Raw genomic sequence first — 21,471 nt, 5'->3', positions numbered from 1 at the left:
ACCAGAATCCGGGAACAAAATCATTTTATTGCAGCAATGGACCACCTAGAACTAACTTAACCCAGATGTTTTAAATGCCAAGGATTTTTTCACAAAAATACGGAATGTCCGATTGAGGTCTTTTGTGAGTATTGTTCGGAGAAACACGCAGTTAAGGAGTGCCCAAAAAACCAAAAAAAATACATCAGTTGTATTCATGCAAACGCAAAGTTTAATTTGGAGCACAATATAAATCATGCCGCAAACGACAAAACTTGTCCGTTTTTTGAACATCAAATCACGCTTTTGAAAAACAAAATTGACTATGATGGAAGTTATGGCGAATAATACGCAAGAGGTAGAAGTGCTCCAAGAACTGGACGTTTTAGATAATGCGGATCAACAAAGTACGGACTGTGATTATGTAAGCAAAAAAATTAACATAGGTTCCAAACTCTTAAATATCATTTATTTTAACATAAGAAGTTTAAAAAAAAAATTGATAAAATGATAGTTTTTCTACAAACATATAATTTAATATCCTGCGACATTATTGTTTTGGGTGAAAGATGGCAATTGGTTGGTAATGAATTTAATATAGAGGGCTTTAAAATGTATTATAATGGGGGAGACTGTAACCAGAATGATGGGGTGGTTGTTTATATAAAAAATAATTTAAACATAAACAAAGTAGAAAATATAAAACTAATTAGGTCGGGAATTACTTTGATTAGGATAACTTTAGCTATAACTGATATACAATATGGCATAACGTGTATTTATATATAGACCTCCCTCGACGGTAGTATCGTCTTTTCTCGATGACCTGGAAAATTATTTATTACGTGAATGTAATCAGCAAACAGAAATACTTCTGGGAGATATAAACATAAATATTCTATCTGAAAATTCAGCTGATACAAATAACTACCTAGCTCTCTTGATGTCTTACGGATTCTACTCCCTTATAACTGGTCCTACACGGGTCACATTAACATCAAGGGCCTGTATTGACCACATTTTCCTTAAAAAAAATTTTTTGGAAAACAAAAATAAACATCTTTCTTTTATTTTGGAAACTGACGTCACCGATCACTATCCTGTGTTGCTTAATTTTGCTAGAGACGAGGTTCGGGCAGGTAATGTTTCCAATAATATAAAAATTAAAATTATAAAAATATTAAACAATGAGAAGGCAAAAGATTTACTTATAAAACAAAATTGGGAAAACACTATTTTAAATATTAATGATGTCGAAATTGCAACCAAAAATGTTGTCGAACATATTATACAAAGCTCTGAAGAGCCAAAAATATTAAAACAAAAAATAATTAAAAAAATTAAACCTTGGATAACTGCTGCTATTATATGTTCAATAAAAAATAGAGACAAAATGAAAAGAAAATTGAATAAAAATTATAGTTTGGAAAAAGAACAACAATATAAAACATACAGAAACTCATTGGGTAAAATAATAAATAAATGTAAAAATGACTATTACAAAACAAAAATTGAGGCATCTAAGAATAATATGAGCAAAATGTATAAAGTTATAAATGAGCTTACAAATCAAATTACTACTAAAGGAAATGACATAATAAAAATAAAAAATAATAACAAAGAATTTTCAAATAACAAAGACATGGCAAACTTTTGTAATCAGTATTTTATAAACGTAGGAGTAAATATGCAAAACCAAAAAAACAATTCAAAATTAATCATAACAGTGTATCTTCAATGTTTCTAAAACCAACTAATAGGAATGAAATAATTAAACATATTTTTTCGTTAAAAAACAATTCCGCGCCTGGGATAGATACTATTAGCTCAAAATTATTAAAAAAAATTTATATTTACCTTATTGAACCATTGGTTCACATTATCAACCTAATATTTAAAACAGGAATAGTACCTACTCAATTTAAAGTATCAATAATCACTCCAATATATAAGTCAGGTGATAAATGTGAAATAGGTAACTATCGTCCTATAAGTGTGATCAATAATTTTTCCAAGCTCTTCGAAAAATGTTTGAAAGATAGACTTATTGACTATTTACAAAAAATAACGTACTAACTATAAAATAACGTATAACGTATTAACACAAAATCAGTTTGGTTTCATTGGGGGGCTCAGCATTCCGATGCTGTCTGCGAATTAACAAAGCGAGTGAATCAGGCTTTTGATGGTGATAGAAAGTGTTTGGCAGTGTTTCTGGACCTAGCAAGGGTCTTTGAGAGTTACTTGGGGGACAGAAAACAGTCTTTAAAAATAAATAATGAGATTAGTGAACCATCTTATATAAAAATTGGAATTCCACAAGGAATAGTTATTGGACCTATACTTTTTATAACTTATATTAACGCTCTTACCAATCTTAAAATTCATGACGGGTCACTGATATCATATGCAGATGATACGGTTGCGGTGTTTCACGGAATTTCTTGGGGAGACACAAAAAAAACTGCAGAACTTGGTCTAGCAACAGTCAAGAACTGGCTGGATTCTTTTAAATTAAGTCTCAATAGTCAAAAAACAAACTATATTGCATTTTCTATAACAGCTGCTAATCGCCCCAGCTTTCAACAAATTAAACTTGAATCAATTGATATCAAGGAAGTTTCATTTACTAAATATCTGGGTATCGTTGTGGATAAACATTTAAAATGGGACCAACACATTCTAAAATTAACACAAAACATCCATAAACTTATTTATCGATTTCATATTTTCAGAAATATTTTAAATGAAAAATTACTAATTTTAATTTATAAACCTTGTTAAGGTATGGGGTGATTGTCTGGAGAGGTCTATACAAGAATTGTTTAAAACAACTTAATGTAGTACAAAACTTTATTTTAAAAGTTATATACAAAAAACAAAAAAGATTTCCTACACAACAATTATGTTCTGAAGAAATTTTTAATATACGCTCAATTTACATATTGTCAACATGCATTTATACACATAAATCAGAAAAAATCAAGAATTATGTTAGTCATTCCTACACAACCCGAAATAATATAAACAGACACCTAAAAATACCAAACATAAAAAAAACTATAGGGCAACGATGTTTAGGATACTTAAATACGAAATTTTATAACATCTTACCAAACAGCGTAAAAAATATAAATAATATTAAAAACTTTAGTAAGGTCTGTAGAAAATGTATTTATTCAAATATAAATAAATTTAATTTTTTTTAAATAGTTTTGGGAAGGGAAACTTTATTGGAGAATTTTTGTTTAGTTGTAGATTATGGTTAGTTATATTTTATATTATTACTAAAATTTTGTGATTTCTTAGCATACACAAACAGATGTTACAACATCTAGGTGTATGTTAAAAACAATGACTGTTAACTATTATTATTGAGTATAATTAAGTTTAAAAAAAAATTGTTATAATATAACCAAAATGAATAATAAATTTGAATTTGAATTATTTCATCACACTCGGAGATTAATAAAATTCACAAAGCCTGATAAATGGCGATATTGAACAGAATATCTCGCCTATCATGGCGAATTTTACTGATATTATAGGTGCATATTCAGGAATATTAAAGATTTTGGATGAGTTAGAGATCTGAGAGAAATTAATTCCAAGAAATGCGATTCATGATAGAGATATAATACATAAGACTCGTAGTTATACTTACATTGCCGTAACAATTTATAATCGATTTAGATCTAATTTTTCAATTCCAATATCTCGTTTTAAAAATGATTATAAAACTTTGTTCTTGGAGGAACAATAGCACAATTAGTTTTTTTTCTCTCTATTTGCTCTTTGATTAATTTTTATGTTACTATTATTGCTTTAGCTAATCTTCGCCTTTTTGGGCAAATGTAATATAGTATGCATTTGGTACCAAATAAATATATGTTTATTTATTATTATTATTTAAGATAATCCCTATAGTGATGTAGATGCGAAACCCACGACTTTCTTTTTCGAGTTTTACTATTGTAATATTTTGTAAAAGTGCGATAAATTATTTGATTATTCATGTACATTTCTTATAGATGGAGGTGAGAAGAAGGAAAAGAAAAAGAAAGAAAAGAAGAAGAAGAGCGCCAAAACGGTATCCGAAAAACCGAGGAAACGTAAGGAAAAGAAAGAGAAAGATGAGAATAAACCGAAGAGAGCCTCGACCGCCTTCATGTTATGGTTAAACGCCCATCGGGAGCAAATCAAAAAAGACAACCCGGGAATCAAAGTGACGGAAATAGCGAAAAAAGGCGGAGAAATGTGGCGTGAACTAAAGGATAAATCCGAATGGGAGGGTAAAGCGGCCAAAGAAAAGGAGGAATACAATAAGGCCATGGCAGAATATAAAGCTTCCCGTGGTAAGTTTGATATTAAAAATGGTTTTTTGTGATAAAAAATTTTTAAACTATGTCTTCCTTTTTGTCTTAAGCCATTAGTCAATATTTTGAATTCCTGCATCTTAGAAAACCAATTCCCCGATGATTGGAAAAAAGCGATACTCATTCCCTTACCAAAAATACCTTGTCCAACAGATTATAAAGACATTAGACCAATAAGTATTCTGCCTGTCATTTCAAAAATCTTAGAACGTCACGTATATAACGCAATAGCTGACTATGTTTATAATTTAAAAATTATTCCTGATTGCCAGTCGGGATTTCGTAAATCTTTTAGTACTATAACAAGTCTTATCAGTATTGTTAATGATATCAGGTTTAAAGAGGATTCAAAGGAAATAACTTGCCTAACTCTTTTAGATCTAAGTAAAGTATTTGATACCATAGATCACCAAATGCTTTTCGCAAAACTGCACTATTATGGTTTTTCGGCAAATGCCATACATTTTTTTAGCTCTTATCTTAAAGATCGGTTACATTGTGTCCGAACGGTAAATGATGGTGAATTTAAATTTTCAAGGTTTTTGTCATTTAAAAAAGAGATGCCTCAGGGTTCCATATTAGACCCCTTACTTTTCTCTTTATATGTTGCGGACATGAATCAGTGCATCGAAAATTCTAAGCTGCACCAATTTGCTGACGACTCCCAAATTTATAATTCTTTTAAAATATCAGACGTTCAGGTGGCACAGAATAAAATTAACGCCGACTTAAATCAGATTGCTTTGTTTGCTGAAAACCATAACCTCAAATTAAGTGCTTCAAAGTCATGTGCAATGTTTTTTTCACAAAATAAAAGTCATCTTCTAGTATGCATGAAAAATTTTAAAATTAATATTAATGGAACAGTTATACCAACCGTTGCGGAAAAACGTAATCTAGGGGTTATATTCGATTCAAATCTCAGCTTTGCCTCCCACATTAAGAACAAAATTAAAATTGCTTACGGTCGTTTAAAAAACTTATATCAATACAAAAATCAGTTACCATCAAACACCAAATCTTTGCTTTGCAATTCGCTTGTACTGTCTTTGGTTGATTATGCAGATATTGTGTATGGCGACTCACTAACCGTATCTCTGTCAAGGACGGTGCAGAAACTGCAAAATAGTTGTATGCGTTTTTCCTTTAATATATCGTATAGGGACCACATTACTCCTTATGTAAATTCACATTTTATATTAAATATGAGAAATAGAAGGAAGTGTCATATGTATAATTTAATTTACAAAATAATTAAATCAGGTGAGCCGCCATATTTAAGAGACTTATTTTTCCCCATGATTATATACACAATGTAAGAAATCCAAACTTGATTAGAATTCCATTTCATCTAACATCAGGTTTTAAAAAATAAACAGCAAGAAAATATGGAAAAACTACACATAGGAAAATTTTCTATGTGTAATTTTCTATATATAGATCGCGGGTATTCGCGGTGGAACACCCTATAAAGTATTTAAATTTTCAAAAATTTTCGTTTTTAGGGTACCTGTTTATAGACTAGTTCGATTCGTCTGTTTCTTGTTAGCGCGAAGTGATCAATGACCTTTTCATAAAATTTTGAAGTTTCAGGATGTTCTTGTAAATATTTTATTAACCCCTTTTCTATCGAAATAGTGGCCAATTTACATTTCTCGTTTGAGTCATGGAATTTCTTGTAAATGTCTTAATACGTTTTAAAGCAGAAAAACTTCTTTCTACTGAAGCGGATGTAGTAGGGAGCGACAGTACCAAACATAATAATTTATAGATTTCCGGAACGTCTGTGCAAAGATTATTAGTATAAATGAACTGAAGAATATCTGTATATTTTGAAGAAACACCTAATATATCAGCATCTGAGTACCAAACCGTCAACTCGCTTTGTAATTTTTGTTTATTGAAAAACTCTGGGTAAGATGCAAATAACGAATTATGCAAATTTTGGGGAAATATAGATTTATAAGAAGGGAATTTAATCTTATCCAATAATTCTAAAAAAACTAGATTTTTGAGATCTTTAAATCGAACATCAATTTGACTGACAACTAAATCTAATATTTCGTTATAAGCGCGTTTAAAATATAATTTTGAATCAGTCAGCTCGTCGTAATCTTTTTTTCGTTTCTTTTCTAGTGGCGGCCCTATAGTTACGGATATGTTATTAAAAATTCTCTCAAAGAAAATATCATTTTCCCGATAATTCTTTAAAGTTCCTAGAAGATTTTCAATTCGATTTTTACAGTACGAGATGTCAGATAATCTGCTCTGTAATATATTAAATACTAACTCCGTCTGTTCAAAAATGAGATTAAAAACATTTAATAAAAATAAAAACGTAAAATCATTTAAAATCTTTTTAAAGCCTACATTGCTTGCCTCATGGCCTTTAGCGAAATTCTGGCTATTAACAATATATTCAAAAACGTCCACCAGTTAATGCCTCTGTTTAATAACAGTATCGATAATTCGCGATTTAAAATTCCACCTCGTTTCCGAACTTCCTGGCACACGCATAAGATTTGCAAAGAAAATCCGGCATTCTTTTCTGTTGCTTACACTTGCACTTAAATCTGCCATTGTCAGTTTAATAATAATTCTTCTAATTTACATACCTACAAAAAAAAAACTACTCGAAACCGCGAAAATGTCTTTAGGCAAGGTTAGGTTAAAGTTTCAACGACGCACACTCTTCCCGTCATAATGCTGAAAGCCGAATAGCCCGCCCGAATACCGAATACGACCGATGGGCCAGCCCGCGGAGCCGAGATCACGAGGTGAAATTTGAATTTACCGCGTTAAGGGCTTCATACATGTTTTTTTCGGGCAGTTTTAACATTTTTAACCGATGGTTGAAAACGTTGGAAGGAAAATCAAGCCTCGCTTGAAATAAAACGACGTGGAAACCCGACGGTTTTGTCCATTCACTTCGTTTTTGTGACTTTTTTAACCGTCGGCGTCGGCTAAAACTACTAAAAAGGACGTAGTGTATGGGGCTCTCTAGAAAACAATTTTTATACTGTAATTTATAAAACAATATTTTTGGCTTTGCTGACTTTGCTCGAAAAAAATGAGCCTTGTTTTGCTATAAAGAAAACGAGACATACAGCAAGAAAAATATCGGCCGAAAGTTTTTATTATGGATAAGCGTCAAAAATAAAAAGCAAACAAAATTTATTTATTTTATGCTTTAAAAGATTCGCACGTCAAATGGGCTCGCCCAATTTGTGTGAGTTCGCATGGTGTCAGTTGGTGTACTTCAGCACACACGCGATCCGTTCTGTCTTTGTCTTTCTCATTAGAAATATCAATTGCGTTTGTTTTTCTGTTATCGGTTGTTGGGCTGGCCCATGCTTGTTTTTAGTACGGAGCGCGGTAGGTAAGTTGATATGGGAAAATAGTTCAGCGACTTGCACTGGATTTTTCGGCGAATTCTTAAATTACTGATAGGTATAATAGTAATAGGTAATAAAACAAGATTTGGATCATATTTTTTGTTGTATAATGAATGGTATTATTAATCTATTTTTGTAATTAATTAATTAATTAATGTATCTACTATTGGACGTAAAAAATATTGTTTGCTTTGAATTTTTCAGGGTGGGCAGTGACCACCCTGCCCACCCTAACGAGCCGCCACTGATCCTCCTAGGCTATGGCACCGGGGTGTTGGAATCAATGAGGATGTGTAGTAACCGTTCCACTACAGATGCTCCCAGGTTTCGGCACCGCGCTTTTCGCGATGTTAAAAATACTATCAGGACATTAAAGATCCGCACTGTACAGGGTGGCCCAAATTCGAGCATCATCATTGGGTTCTTGCAAACCGTAAGAGAGGGTTAAAGTATGGCAAAGTTGCGCAATTTAATGCTTATTAAAATTCCGTTTAAAAACTTTGAAAAATCCGGATACGTTCGGAAATATCCGGAAAAAAAACAACATTTGTAAAAATCTTACCACTTAACCACCCTGTATTTAAATTAAAAAAAAAAAATAAACTTTTTGAGATAAAATAATTGCCCTGTATGATGTGCAGTTAAAAGAAAAGCAATACATATGTGATTTAAACAAAATCTTATTCGTTAATTAACGACATTTTAATTATAAAATACGTGATAATTTTCACGGTACATCATACAATATACAGAGCGATTACTTTACGTCTTCTTAAAAAATTTCATTTAAATCACCCTTTAGGATATATTGCAGCAAATAATAACGCTAACGTCTAAGTTATAGCTTGGATATTTCATAACCTATTTCATTTTAAATTGTCTTGTTATCTCAATTATTAAAATAGACATATTGATAATTATAATGTAATATAGCAGCTATTTAAATAAAAAACATTTTTACGTTGAATCTTATGGAAAAAGTCTAGATAATGCAATACTTTTTTGGCGAAGTGTATTCCTCATTCTCAAAATCCCATATGTACCAATTTCGAACAAAATTAAAAAAGCACCAAAGAGCCCTAATCTTACTACCCTTATCGTTACAATGATTATGTATTTTTTTACTCAGAAAACAAAAATTAAAACCAAATTATTTTAAAGGACATAGTATGATAAACGTACGAGTATGTCTATTCCCTAAAAAAATGTAGGTAGATATACTCCTTATTTATACAAAATTATTAATAAAAACCCTTATTATATATCTTTATGAATCAGTTATATTTTTGTTTTGGATTTTCTTGCTGTTTAATTCATCGGAAACACGTTAAAATTTAAAAAATAGCAGCAAATAACATCGCGAAAAGCGCGTTGCCAAAACCTGGAAGCATCTGTAGTTGAACGGTTACTACACATCCTCATTGACTTTAGCACCCCGGTGCCGTAGCTTAGGAGGATGTGTAAATATGCTACCGGATTACATTAAAAATAGTTCACCAAAAAAAATTATTGCATATGTTAAAGAAATTCTTCTTAATTCTCAACTAACATAGGCATTTTAACAAATTCACACCACCAAATTTTTATTAAAAATATAATGTAATTATTTTTATTTAATTGCAACCATATTATTTTTGAGTTCTTACTTTTTAAATTAACACTGGTCTTGTCGATCTTGCAGGCATAAAAATAAAATTTTAAATGGTTCATTTTGGAATATCTATTTTTCCAGCCTCGGTTCGTGTTTTTTGCCGCCCTTCCTCCTCTCTGTCTATTGCACAAATGGTACCTATATCAATGTAATTGATATAGTAAATTATTACACTATATTTTTTTTTTGTTTTTAGCTTTTATATGTTTTTAGGGTTTAATGATTTATTTTCAAAATAATTATAATTGGGAAAGTCTTTATTCTTCTTTTAGTTGTAATTAGGTTAGTATGTTTTAACGGTCTGAGCAGCACATGCGCGCTAGCTCGTGTATGTGTTATCGGTTGTTTTTAAAATCGCAGTTCAGTCCGCATTACTCTTAGCATTGTGTAAATTCTTGTAATAAAAAAAAAATAATTTTCTATGTACAATGTTTAAGTGGTAATAAAAGTCTTTTGAATTTGAATTTGAATAAAACTGAAAATAAAACCAATTTTTAGGTGGTGCGACAACGAAATCGTCGAGTAAAAGTTCCAGTTCGACTGCGACGAAGAAAAAATCGGCTCCGTCCAAGAAACCCGTGGAATCGTCGCCGTCGAAAACCGGCCAATTCAAAAGTAAAGAGTTCATCGAGGATTCGTCCAGTTCAGACGACGAAAAAAAAAAGAAGGCGCCCAAGAAACCCGCTGCAAAAGAGGATAAGAAAGATGCCTCGGACAAACAGAGTAAAGAGAAGGGCAAACGAGGGAAAGACAGTGACGACGAGAAGTCCAAAAAGAAAAAGAAGAAAGACGCGAGCGAGGACGAGGTGGAAGACGAGGAAGAGATTCTTAGCTCGCCTACGGCCAGTAGCGAATCCGGCGACGATGGTGACAGTGATTAGGTATTTTGTTTCTTTTTTAATTTAAAGTGTAGATAAGGTTTAATTATTAAAAACACATTTTTTTTTGTATTAAAATATTGGTTTTTTATCTCCCTTAAACATGTTTTTTCCTGAAAACAAAATGATGTTCCATTCTTGGAACACTGGTGTGAGTGAATGGGTGTATTAAAAACAAGTTTCAATTTACATTAAAAAAATCAAGTTTAATTTTGCTAACGTTTTTCGCTTATCTTAGTTTAGTTGTTATGACAGCAGTGGCGGTTCGTGGATTTTTGATTTGGGGGATGCAAGTAAATGGTAATAATAAATAATGAAGAATAAAAAAGGGGCGGCGTAGTTGATTGTATAAAACTAAAGATTCCGCGCCCAAATTCTTTACCGAAATTTATTTAAAAAAAAACCTTTTTGGAGCATTCAAGTCCTCTTAAAAACTTTGCGCCGAGTAGAATTCCTCTGTTTGAACTCTCCTATTACCAAGCCGGGTGAAACCGAATGTAGGAACAAAAGCTATATAAAAAAGGATATTAAACAACATTTTGAAGTATGTGAAAGATATAAAAAAAGATAAGCATTTTTATATTTTTAATTTAAGTTACTAGACCTTGATAAGAGTAATAGATTTCACTACTGAAACGCTGTTTCAAATTGGGTTTTTTTATTCAATAAATAGGTTTTCCGTTTTCTATTTCAATTTTCAAAATAAAGTTAGGTAAGATAGTGAATAGAAGAAACGTCTCAGAGGTTGATAGATAAAACCTCTGCTCCTAAAAAATCTATTATGCCTTAAGTATATGATTGTATTTAATATTTATTGGACGTGAATTAAATATTACGAAAGTAATCGTTAAAGACTTAAAATCATATTTCTTCTAGAAACGTGAATAAGTCTATTTTCCCCTTCTTTTCAATAATTGAGCGTATGAGATAATATTTGCTAAATTGATTTATACTGATGTTATTTGAAAAATAAAGATTTAATTTTTTTCTTTTAAAAGTACTAACTAAAACACTTTTGTCCTATGTGGTTTTGAAGAGAATATGTGGCAAGTGCCGTCCACCATTATCGAAGCACTGGTGCAAGGGACTTCTGAAGTTTCGCATAACTCTTGCAAGCATTTCTTGGGGTATTATGCGAATTTCCAGGCGGATTGCATCCTTTAGTTGTCTAATAGTCGTTGGACGATAGTTGAAGATTTCAGCTTTTAGGTAACCCCACAGAAAGAAGTCGCAGGGCGTTAGGTCGGGCGAGCGTGCAGGCCAAGAAATATCGCCTCTCAGGGAGAGCAAACGTCCGGGGAACATTTCTCTCAATACTTGCATTGAAGCTCGAGATGTGTGAGCTGTTGCCCCATCTTGCTGAAACCAGGCATCTTGCACATTGAGTCCTGCAAAGGCTGGGGCGAAAAAATTGTGAATCATCGCTATATAGCGTTCCGAATTCACAGTAACAGCGTGATTTTCTTCTTCGAAGAAGTAAGGGCCGATTATCCCCATTTCAGACACGGCGCACCAAACTGTCACTTTCTCACTATGTAGAGGCTTCTCGTGTATCTCTCTCGGATTATCAGCGGCCCAATACCGAAAGTTTTGCTTGTTTACCCAGCCAGACAAGTAAAAATGTGCCTCAACACTAAAAAAAAACTGCGCCCTGAGGTATATTTTGAAGCATAATTTCACATGCAGCACGTCGATTGTTCCAATCACGTTCTGATAATTCCTGTGCCAGAACCATCTTGTATGGATGAAAACGAAGATCCTTGTGAAGAATTCTTCGCACAGTGCGGTCAGATAAACGAAGGACAGCTGCGTGTCTCCGTGCAGAACGTCTAGGTGACCGTAAAAATGAGCGTCTCACAGTCTCGATGTTTTCGGGTGTCCGAGCTGTCCGTGGCCATCCACCTCCTTTTTTGATAACAGATCCAGTTTCTCTGAAGTTCTTGACCCACAATACAATTGATTTTCGGTCCGGGACTCCTTCATTTCGCGGAATTTGGAACCTTATCCGGAACGCTCGTTGCGCAGTAATAACTGACCGATTTTCGCGGAGGTACACTTCCACGGCGAATGCGCGCTGTGCGTTGGTCCACATGATGCTTCAGACTAAAATATGTTTAAACAAAACTGTTTCCCATACGGCTCTTAGTGGCGGTACCCCCACTATTCTGCGACGCCGCACGGCAATACGAGGGAAGGTTAAAAATAGGGAGACAGTTATGCCGCACCCTGTATAACTGTGACATAATACCCAACAAAATAAGTAACTTATTAAGAAAGTATTTAAAGATAAATAAATCATAAATCATTTTAAAATAAAATCATTATATATATTTAAAGTCTACTATTATTTATCTGCGGTAACTCTAACCGCGACGAAAGGAGGAAGAAGGCCATAAATAATGTTAAAAACTCATTTCGAACTTGGTCTCGAGGCATTTTCAGTGGCGCACACTATCTATTAAAAAAATATTGGATATTTTACCTTTTTATTCTCTACTTACCTGGTTTTTTTTAACCACGAATAAAAGCGATTGATTTTGTACACCTATATTAATGGAAATTTCGATTTGAAGTAAATTTTTTAAAGGTTTTTATTTTCATCATATAACAAAAAAATTAAACAGAACACAAGTGAAATTAAACACTACAATCTAACTTAAAAGACTTTATACATAATAAATATTATATATGTATAAATATTATATATGTATAAATATTATATATGTATAAATATATATATATATAGTAATCTTACTTAAATTTATACTAATAAACAAAAAACAATAAACACAAAAAAATTATCATTGTTTCTTGATCAATGTTTTCGTCTTCCAAATCGTCTAACTCATCAGAGCTAGCATCACTTTCATCATCATCATCCTCTTTTATAATAAATTTTTCAGGGATGTCCTCTATTATCTGGTCAGTTTTCCAATACCTATTCTCTATATCTATTATATGTCTGACGTTATTTTTCCAATGGTTGGAACTGACAAACTTGATACCCTTATATAATAAATCTAATAATCTGGTATAGCTGTTAAATCATCAGTATTATGATTTCTTATATTATCGCTTTAGCTCGGCCACACTAATTCTATAGGGTTTAATTCGCACATGTAGGGTGGTGTTCTTAGTGGAATATGTCCATGTTCTTTCAATAAGTTGTCTATTTTATAATTTTTAGTGGTCGTATTAGGCTTATGCGCACATCGTAAAGCTCAAATTTTCTTTTTGATTCGTCAAAATTAATTTTGTTGTCTTTGAGCCAATTTACTATTACACCTTTTGTCGAGGATTTTGTGGACACTAATACAAAGTGATAGGGGACGTTGTCCATAATAACAACAGTCTGTTCTGGAATCTTTGACAACAGTTTTTCTTCTATCCATTTCGTAAAATTTGTTTTGTTCATTTGCCCGTGATAATCCCCCGTAGATAGTCCAGCTTTAAAAATTAGAGATGCACCGTCAACAAACCCATTTTCGTTTTCGACATGTACTACAATGTAGCGACCACTCGAACTAATGTTTTCTGCTATTCCGAATATTCCATTAAAATTTTGCGCCGGTTTTGACATCTTCTCCAATAAAATCCATAATTTTTTAATAATCTTCGCAGTGAGTCTTTTTCATATGGAAATTTAATTTCCTCCTTAATTTTCGTCAGCATCTTTCCTAAAGTTGATATTACTTTATATTCTGTCACCAATGGGTTTTTCCAAGGCTCCGATTTGGGTCTTCTGCTGTTTTTAATTGCTATAAATTCCATCTTAAGTTGTCCAGTTTACTGTAACGTTACGTTTTACCGACTTTAAAATGTACATGGAAATAAGTTCAATAGAGGATTGTCGTGAAAAAAAATATGACATATTGAGTTGGTTAATAAGGCATATAAAAAAATTTCACATTATGAAATATGGACTAAAATTATATAACGTGTGCAACGTGAATTCTTGAAATATATGTTTTTTAAAAAGCATGGCTATTATCCGAATTAAGATTATCCGATTTATCGTAAGAGTTTAATTGGCTACATTTGGAAAATCGTCACACCTAGACTGACATATACACGTTTGGCGAGTTGAATCTAAAGCGGCCCACACACCTTGATGTATGCTGCGATGCAGGCATCGACTCTTATGTTTCATGAAACTTGCATCAGTTGCATAAGCGCCCACTCAAATCGAAACCTGTTGCGATGCCTGAATCGACTCGATGTTCATGAAACACAAAGACAGTTGTGTGAAGTTATTTTTAAAAACTAGAGTATTATTATTTGCTTGTCGAATAAAATGAGGCACGTTGTGCCAACACCAATTTTATTAGCAGTAGTTGGGGCACTCTTTATACTCTATAAAAGAAAAAGGAAATCAAAGAGAAAATGGTCCAAAAAATGGTTCATCGAAAGAAAGCGTTATTCAAATGAGAATTTATTGAAGGAGCTAAAAGTACATAAGCCAGCGGATAGATAAGTTACAATAATTGAAAATCATATCTTTAATTTAGGTCAAGATACATATATAGGAATTCTCATTGAATAGGAATTGACGTTCCATTTAAAAAAAAGTATACTTTTTGTCGTACCTTGTATATGCAGAATTACCAAAAATTTAATTACGGATTCCCCTGTGCAGATATATTTTTTTTTTTCAATAGGAAATAAAAATGTTACAGGGGGTGGTACTTTTTACGAAGTCACCCGGTACACGATGAATTAAAAAAATAAATATCCACATGTTTAACATACCTCGTTCTGTGTTTTTTCGGTGCCACTCTCGTTCTCTTCATCTATATTTGACTTGCCTTTTCGAGGCATTTCAGAATCTGCTATGAAACTCAATATATCATAATACCATAAGGACGGGACATAAACTTCATCAGTGCCACTCCCAGATCTAAGAGAGTTTATTACTTTTTTTAATTCTCGTCGAAAACTGCATCGCATGGTATGAATTTTTTTAACTACAAAGTCCTTATTTGCATTTGGAAATCGCTCCTTGCATTTTAATTTCTTCGTATGCTTGGTTTTTTGTTTCTATCTAAATACTCTTTAGCCTTTGTATTCCAAAGACACGTATGCAGATGATAAATGTTTATAAACTCTTCCCAAAATTGACGATCACTTTCCATCATGGAATTTAACACACATAATCAAATAAACAACAAACGAAACTCAATGACGCGAGAAAATAATTAAATATCTTCTCTCTTCGCATCGACGCAATTCTATACACGCTGAAACTTGCATCAGCATCACCGACTCGGCGTCGTGGCTCGCCGACCAAAATGGGATTCCAGACTCTGCATCGCTGCAAGCCGCAACTGATGCCAAATACGTGATTCAGTAAAACACACACTGCAACTTGCATCATGGAACATAAAGGCTAGCGTCCACTATACGGATCGCATCGGGCCTCATCGCAACGCAATAATACTCTCACGTGGAAACAAATGAGAGTGCGTCCACTCGAGGCGCGTCGCATCGGGGCGGAACGCAACGGATTTTTGTTTCGCCTCATAGGCGGATTTTTGCGGACGGCACGTTGCGACCCGTCTCAAGTTAACGTAGAGCGATAGCAGCACAAACGCATTTTAGTATTTTTGGTTAATTCTATATTGCTTTGCCCACAAATTCTAGGAAATTAATTAGAAATGGACGAAGAATTGCTAATGTCATTAGTGTCCCAGTATAAGGAACTGTACGACACGGGAGATGCGAGGTACCACGACGAACAGAGGAAAAACAATGTATGGCAAGAAATTGCAGATTTAATGAAATTAAGGGGTAAGTACACATAGGTATTTCAGACGCATTTATTTACCTAATTAAATAATAATATGTCAGATACATATATGTAAAATAGACAGTAGCGAAGTATATATTATTCGTTATGACGAAATCCTCGTCTTACGACCTGTAATTGCCAAGGTAGTGATCCGAAATTCGATACAAAATATTGTTTAAACTTGTCCCGAATACTGAGAGCAAGTTGTGTTGCATTTCCACCAAAGTGTGGTAAATTTACTAATCCTTCCAATGTTTCATTATTTTCTTTTAAATCGTCTTGTAACCCCACATTGGTAATTAAAAAGTTATGTAAACAACACGTTGCTGCTACTACAATGTTAATATGTTCAGGGGTCATGGATAATCGTCTTTCGTATATTCTAAACCTTCTGCATAGTATGCCAAACGCATTTTCACTGACCCGTCGTGCTCGGCTTAGCCTATAATTAAACACTTTCTTCTCTTCAGAGGCTAAAGTCTGGATATGGTCTCATTAAATACCTTCCCAAAGGAAATGCTGCATCTCCAATGATAACATGAGGCATAGCATCTTCAGTGCCAGGAAGTGGTTTGTCATGAGGAATGTTCAGTCTGTTCTCTGCTAGCGCTTTTTCGAAATTGGAATTCGAAAAAATATTTCCATCTGAGTTTTTCCACTCTCACGAGATGTGTACCACCAGAAATTTATAATCGGCGCCTACCAAAGCTAATAAAACCACACAAAATGTTTTTTTATAGCCAAAGTATTTCGATCCACTTTTTGCGGGACATTCTATAACAACTTGTTTCCCGTCTAACGCACCTATACAGTTGGGAAAATGCCATTTGTCCCAAAACTGACAAGCTATTGTTTCCCATTGTTCTTCCGAAGCTGTATCAATTTTCATTCTCTGCCATATTGCTGTACAAGTTTCGCAGACATATTTTACGTGTTATAGCTCTTATAGTCTTTTCTCCTAAACGAAAACTGAAAGCAAGTGATCGAAAAGAGTTGCCAGTCGCCAAAAACCTGGAAAAGAATTTAATTATTAGTGTTTATACCCGCAAAAAAAAATGAATATTGTTTATTTAATATATCCGTACATTTTCTTTTTAGCATCCGAATGTCGTGACCACTGGAAAAGGCTAAGAGACAACTTTAGGCGCGCAAAAAATTTGCGAAAAACCAAGAGTGGACAAGCCGCTACAAAGAATAAGCCTATTAAATATGAGAAAGAAATGCAATTTCTAACTTGTTATTTGGAAACTCAGGAAAAATGTTTAACAAACATTTCGAGACAGTCGAGTGATGATGAAGAAGCTGTGCTTGATAACATGTCGCCACCATCTACACCAGGGTCCCAATCCTAAATGAGTTCCAATTCAACTGCTTCATGTTCAAAAAAAAAATTAAGTACAGGACGAATATGGCCAGTCCTCAACCTCGGCAAAAACACTGTTTCAGTCCTATATTAAGAAAAAGTATGACCAACCTCGCCAAGAACCTGACACAGTTGTTGACTTTTTTACTAATTTGGGGCGTACAGTGAAAACTTTTCCTGAAGACATCCAAATTCGTGTGAAAGGTTCCGTCTTTAAAATTATAAATGACGCTGAATTGGAAATGTTACAGCGAAAAGCAAGCCATGAACAATATTTTAATCGTCCTACTGTGCGGAGCGATTATCAAGAACCAGTCCGAATGCCAGTGTTACAGACAGGTCAAATTGCAACGACTGGATCAAATACTATGGTCCAAAGCGATGAACTTATTCGTTAGGATCGCAAGTTTATTCTCCAGTTTCACCTCCACAATCCTCACCAGTCGCACAAGCTGGACCAGCTGATCACGCAAACAAGACATATATGCAGATGGGAGAATTTCTAACGTTTCCTGAACGTTGATGTTAGTAGACTAAAAACTTAATACATATAGATAGAAATTAGAATAAAATGTAGTAAGTATAAAAAATATGAATTAAAGTTTATCATCGCAGAAATAATAGTTTTTGATTTCATGCCGTGGAACATTAAAAAATGAGCTATGATCACTTTGCATAAAATTATTCTGATGCATGTTTCTTAATAAGAATACTACTTACCTGAGACAGACTGCCAGTCGTTCATATGGCTCTACTGGTTCTCTAAATTTAGATTTTTGTTTTATAAGGTCGTTATTTAAAATATGCAGTAATTCTTCAAATTTTTCTTCATACGACATACGAAAATATTCAAAAAATTTTGTAGGGTCTTTTTTTCAAATCTGGAATTAAATGGTGAAATACTCCGTATAGTTTTCTTTGCCTGCATATATCGTGAACCCACATTTTATGTTTACGTTTCTTTTTTTCCGTTTTTTCTTCCTCTTCCAGCAATATTTGAAACAGGAACAACTCTTCATCAGACGTATCTATTTCCATTTCAGGACTTTTTTACTTTTTTATCAGTTCAATGATTAAAATAACTTAAATTTCAATAGTGTCGAAAACGCTCGTCCCACCCCATCTACAATAAACACAAAAACGACTAAACTGAAACTGGCTAAACATACAGTATACCTAAAAATATCGGTCTTGCTACGTCTATAGTGAACGCAGTTGCAAGAAATGCGGCCCGGTCCGCCCCGCCGCGATCCGTCTGAAGTGGACGCTAGCCTTAATAGTCGATACCTGCATCGCAGCATACATCAAGGTGTGTGGGCCGCATTCGGATTGAGTTTTATTGTATTAGACCTAATAGATACAGAGTAGACAGAGAACGACTGCATCGGTAACCTCCCACCGATAGCGACGCCGATTCTCCGTACCGCTCGCAATGTGAATTTAATTTCGGCTTGCTCGCAGTGATGTTTACTTGTTTAGCAAGCGCTTGGAGATGGGTAGGTTAGCCTCGAATCAAGTATTGGAATTTTACGCGCACACGAAAGATAAAAATTTATGTTGTTTTTTAAAGAGCTCATAATCGCAAGTCAAAAAAACAACTTTAATATGCTCAAATCTTAGAAACCTTTGGTAAAAACTAAATACACTATTCTAAAATAAAATGAAAAATAACTCCTAAACACAATAACAATTCTAATTAAATGGATTATTTAATAAGGTGTTCACATACACCTGCTTGTTGGGCTTCACAGTATCCCAACCTGTCATAAAATTCTCTATGTACATTGGCTAACATTTCAGGTGTAATAGACCTAGAAATATTAATAATTCTAAGTCGCAATTCGTCCAAATTAACGGCTCTTTCATGTCGGTGTCGGTAAAGAATTTCCGTTAAATAGCCCCATAAGAAGTAGTCGCAAGGCGTCAGATTTGGAGATCGCGGAGGCCATGGTATGGTACCTCTTGTAAAAATAAGCCGTTCAGGAAAAGTGTTTGTTAAATAGTCCTGCACTTGTCTAGCGTTGTGAGCGGGACATCCGTCTTGTTGAAACCAAATTTCCTCAAAATTAACATCCAAGTTTCCTACAGCGGGTATAATATTTTATTGCAATAAAAGTAAATATCTCTCAGAGTTTAAGGTACCATCAATAAAAAAAGGCCCTACAATGTGATTGGCTAAAATACCAGCCCAAACATTTACCTTTTGCGGGTATTGAGTTCGTAATGGTACACACAAATGTAGATTTTCCCGAGACCAATATCTCACGACTGAAGAATTATGTCGACCTAGAAGAGAAAAAGACGACTCGTCTGTAAATAAAATATTACTTGTGAAGTCGTCATTCTGATCAATTTTTTCTCTTAAGGTTTCACAAAACTCCAAGCGTTTTATTTGATCTTCCGGAAAAATGTCTTGAGTGTTTTTAATTTTATAGGCTTTGTACTTATTTCTTTTCAAAATATCACGCACTGTACGACTTGGAATATCAAGTTCTTCAGAAATTTGGGAGCTAGAACAAGGTTCACTTACTTCCACAAAAGCACACACCTTGACCTCCTTTTCAATCCTAGCGTCAAGTGTTCGACGAGGTTCCCAATCGCCACTAGAACATTTTGTACACCGATTAACACATCCCGACTGCTCAAACTTATGCCAGATATTATAAATTGTTTTAGCAGTAGGGACTTGCTGATCAGGATATGCAATTATAAAACGGCCGACAACTTCTTCTGCACTATCCGCATGACAATACCATTTAATGAGATTAATCTTTTGATCAACAGTGAAAACCATTTTTATTTTATTACTGTATCCGTCTTCGTACCAGAGGTTGAAATAAATTGTAAACATGATCGGCTAACACGTACATAGGTATGCGAGGAATTGCAACTGAACTTTAACCGGACTGATGGCAGTTGGCAGTTGATTAAACTGCGAGGCAGTTAGTTGCAGTTTAGACGCCGGATAAATTGCACACGACAGCGAGCCATCGTTAAACCTAAATAAACAATCAGTATTCTTCTTATTATTTTTATATAGATTCAGTATTAAATAATCAAAAAAGAAATTCGTGAATAAAAAAGAAAAAAAAAAAAAAACACGGCGGATCCTAGCGTCCCTTCGCCCCCCATCGTCAGTGGGGGGCAAACTCATCGCCGTTCAATCGGAGACAAGGCGGAGAAAAGCGAAAGAGAACAAATGGATACGTCAGACGGATACACCACCGACCGATCCTGCAAAAGCGAGGAGATGAGAACCAAAAAGAAGACTGAGCGGGGTAAGACTTTGGATGGCCAATCCTCGTCCTCTAAATTCAAAAAACCCTCGTCAACCCCATCCCGTACTTCAAATAAATCCTTCATTAATCCTGACACTAACCCGGTAAAGGGGGCGAGCCACAGCGCCGGCCTAAACCCACTCCAGGGTGAAAAACTTTTGCTCGTTCAGAAGAAGCTAAAAACCCTTGAATTGGAATCTTAGGAGAAGGACTTGCTGCTGGAAAAAGGCAACAACGAAAACATCACTCTAAAATTAGAAAATAAACAGTTGAAAGAAAAACTTAAAATTTTCGAAGAACAGTTAACTATGATCCAGAGGCAGGTCTTTCTCCTGACTGAAAAACTCGAACAAGTAGAAAATGAAAAACTAAATCTAGTTACCAATAATCAAAACTTAACCGCTCATCTGAGGCAGATGGAGGCAGACAAACAAAAACTACTGGATTTAGAACAATCCCGTAAAAGACCGAGAGAGGAGGCAAGCACCTCATCGCCCGACAAGGACGATGGGATGCAGGTCTCTGATGAAAAAATAAACACAAAAGAAACTCAAAACCTTGACTCTGATACTCCGGCTTCCTCAGATGAGGGGGAGGAGGGATTTGTGACGGTGGATAAAAAGGCAAAAGAAAAGCAAATATGTATGAAAAAGATACAAATAAGGAAAAGAACCCGCTTTATTATGAATTTTTAACCTCGATGAAGTCGAAGTTGAATCGAGGAGCTAAGGTTGATGGGGTTCGAGCCCGAAGAACTGGGCTG

General features: G+C 34.2%; 1 protein-coding gene across 2 annotated transcripts in view; it reads left to right on the top strand.

Annotated features, from left to right (window-relative positions):
- Positions 1–21,471, top strand: part of LOC126734303 (FACT complex subunit Ssrp1) — a 97,232-nt gene that overhangs the window by 17,592 nt on the left and 58,169 nt on the right. The window contains exons 9-10 of one of the 2 annotated variants that reach the window (XM_050437872.1): positions 4,011–4,334; positions 9,900–10,282. In XM_050437872.1, the coding sequence (XP_050293829.1) occupies positions 4,011–4,334; positions 9,900–10,282 (707 nt within the window). Of the gene's footprint in view, positions 1–4,010; positions 4,335–9,899; positions 10,358–21,471 lie in introns of those variants that run through there. The other variant, XM_050437871.1, reaches the window with a different exon arrangement.

Source organism: Anthonomus grandis, chromosome 3 (assembly GCF_022605725.1).
Source record: "Anthonomus grandis grandis chromosome 3, icAntGran1.3, whole genome shotgun sequence".
NCBI lineage: Eukaryota > Metazoa > Arthropoda > Insecta > Coleoptera > Curculionidae > Anthonomus > Anthonomus grandis.
Note: the sequence above shows the minus strand (reverse complement) of the source record. Positions and strands in the feature narration are given on the sequence as shown.